The sequence below is a fragment of the Perkinsus marinus genome, assembly GCF_000006405.1.
Source record: "Perkinsus marinus ATCC 50983 genomic scaffold scf_1104296969044, whole genome shotgun sequence".
In the NCBI taxonomy this organism is placed as follows: domain Eukaryota; phylum Perkinsozoa; order Perkinsida; family Perkinsidae; genus Perkinsus; species Perkinsus marinus.
Window position 1 is genome coordinate 1 of NW_003202945.1, and position 1,158 is coordinate 1,158.

The window sequence follows — 1,158 nt, forward strand, 5'->3', positions numbered from 1 at the left end:
GCAGTGGGACTCTACGAAAGATCACTAGCAAACAGCTACGTTTCGGTGACCCATCTAGTCAAGGGCGGGTAAATGTTGCTAATGGCTCAAGCCTCTCTATTCTAGGAAAGGTTGAGCTAGAGGTCGGCTATGGGAATACCTTTACAAAAGATACCTTCCTACTCGCCTCTGATGAGTTGAGTACTCCTGTTATTATTGGATGCTCTACTATGGCTAAGCTACGTACCACTATATCTATATCGCCTGATGGTATCATTGTTCGATTGGGAGAACGACCTACTCAAGTTTCTACAGTTGACGGTACTGAACCCCGTCTATCACTGCGTGATATGGATTGGTTACGTAAAGTTGCTGTTATGCACATCAGCCATGTTGTCTCTCTATCATCTATATCGGTATCTAGAGTCAAACCTTCCATCTTTATTAAGCCTAGTACTCTGGAGTTCTGCTACGACGGTAAAGATGATAACTATGTTCTCTACGATACCTTCAATGATGACATTGAGATCTATCCCGATCTTCCGTTATCTATCGGTTACGGCTCTACTATGTGTTTTGATACTATCACTGACTCCTCTCTAGTCCCAGACTGTGATCTACTTCCACCATGGGAAGTTATACCTAGGGAATGGATCAGTGATAAGATTGCTCCACTAGGTCGTGCATCTACTGAAGTACCATGGCGAAGTCAAGACCGCCCCGGTTTCAACTTCCACTACGCGGCTAAACGTGGTCTAGCCTCTATAGCTCGTCTAGATTCTAAACAGCAATCTATGTTTGAGGATGCCCTTTCACAACTTGTCGAGAGGGGTTTCTGTTCGATTGTCTGTGATCTACGGTCAACTGGTTTGAAGAAGCCAACTAGAGCTATGTGTCAAGCAGCTTGGTCTACTTTGGTCAAGGGTACTGTCAATGAAGGCTCTCCTGTTCCTCTGGCGGAACATTACACTCCTTCACATTTAGTGTATCGCCATCTACATCCTACTACACCGTGTAGGGTGGTGTTCGACTTTAGAGACCTAAACCGCTTCTCTAATCGTGGTGGCTATCCTCAGAACTCTCTAGCCGGTTGCCTCCTTGCTATTCGATCCTATGAGTATTTCATAGCTGGAGATCTATCTAAGGCATTCTGTAGAATGTCCTCTAGCATCAAGGACG

General features: G+C 45.1%; 1 protein-coding gene across 1 annotated transcript; it reads left to right on the forward strand.

Annotated features, from left to right (window-relative positions):
• Positions 1 to 209: 209 nt before the first annotated feature.
• Positions 210 to 993, forward strand: Pmar_PMAR026211 (hypothetical protein; the record flags this gene model as incomplete). Its single annotated transcript, XM_002768213.1, has 1 exon — positions 210 to 993. A coding segment is annotated over one exon (784 nt), but the record flags the coding sequence as incomplete, so codon positions are not given.
• Between the last annotated feature and the right edge of the window lie 165 nt (positions 994 to 1,158).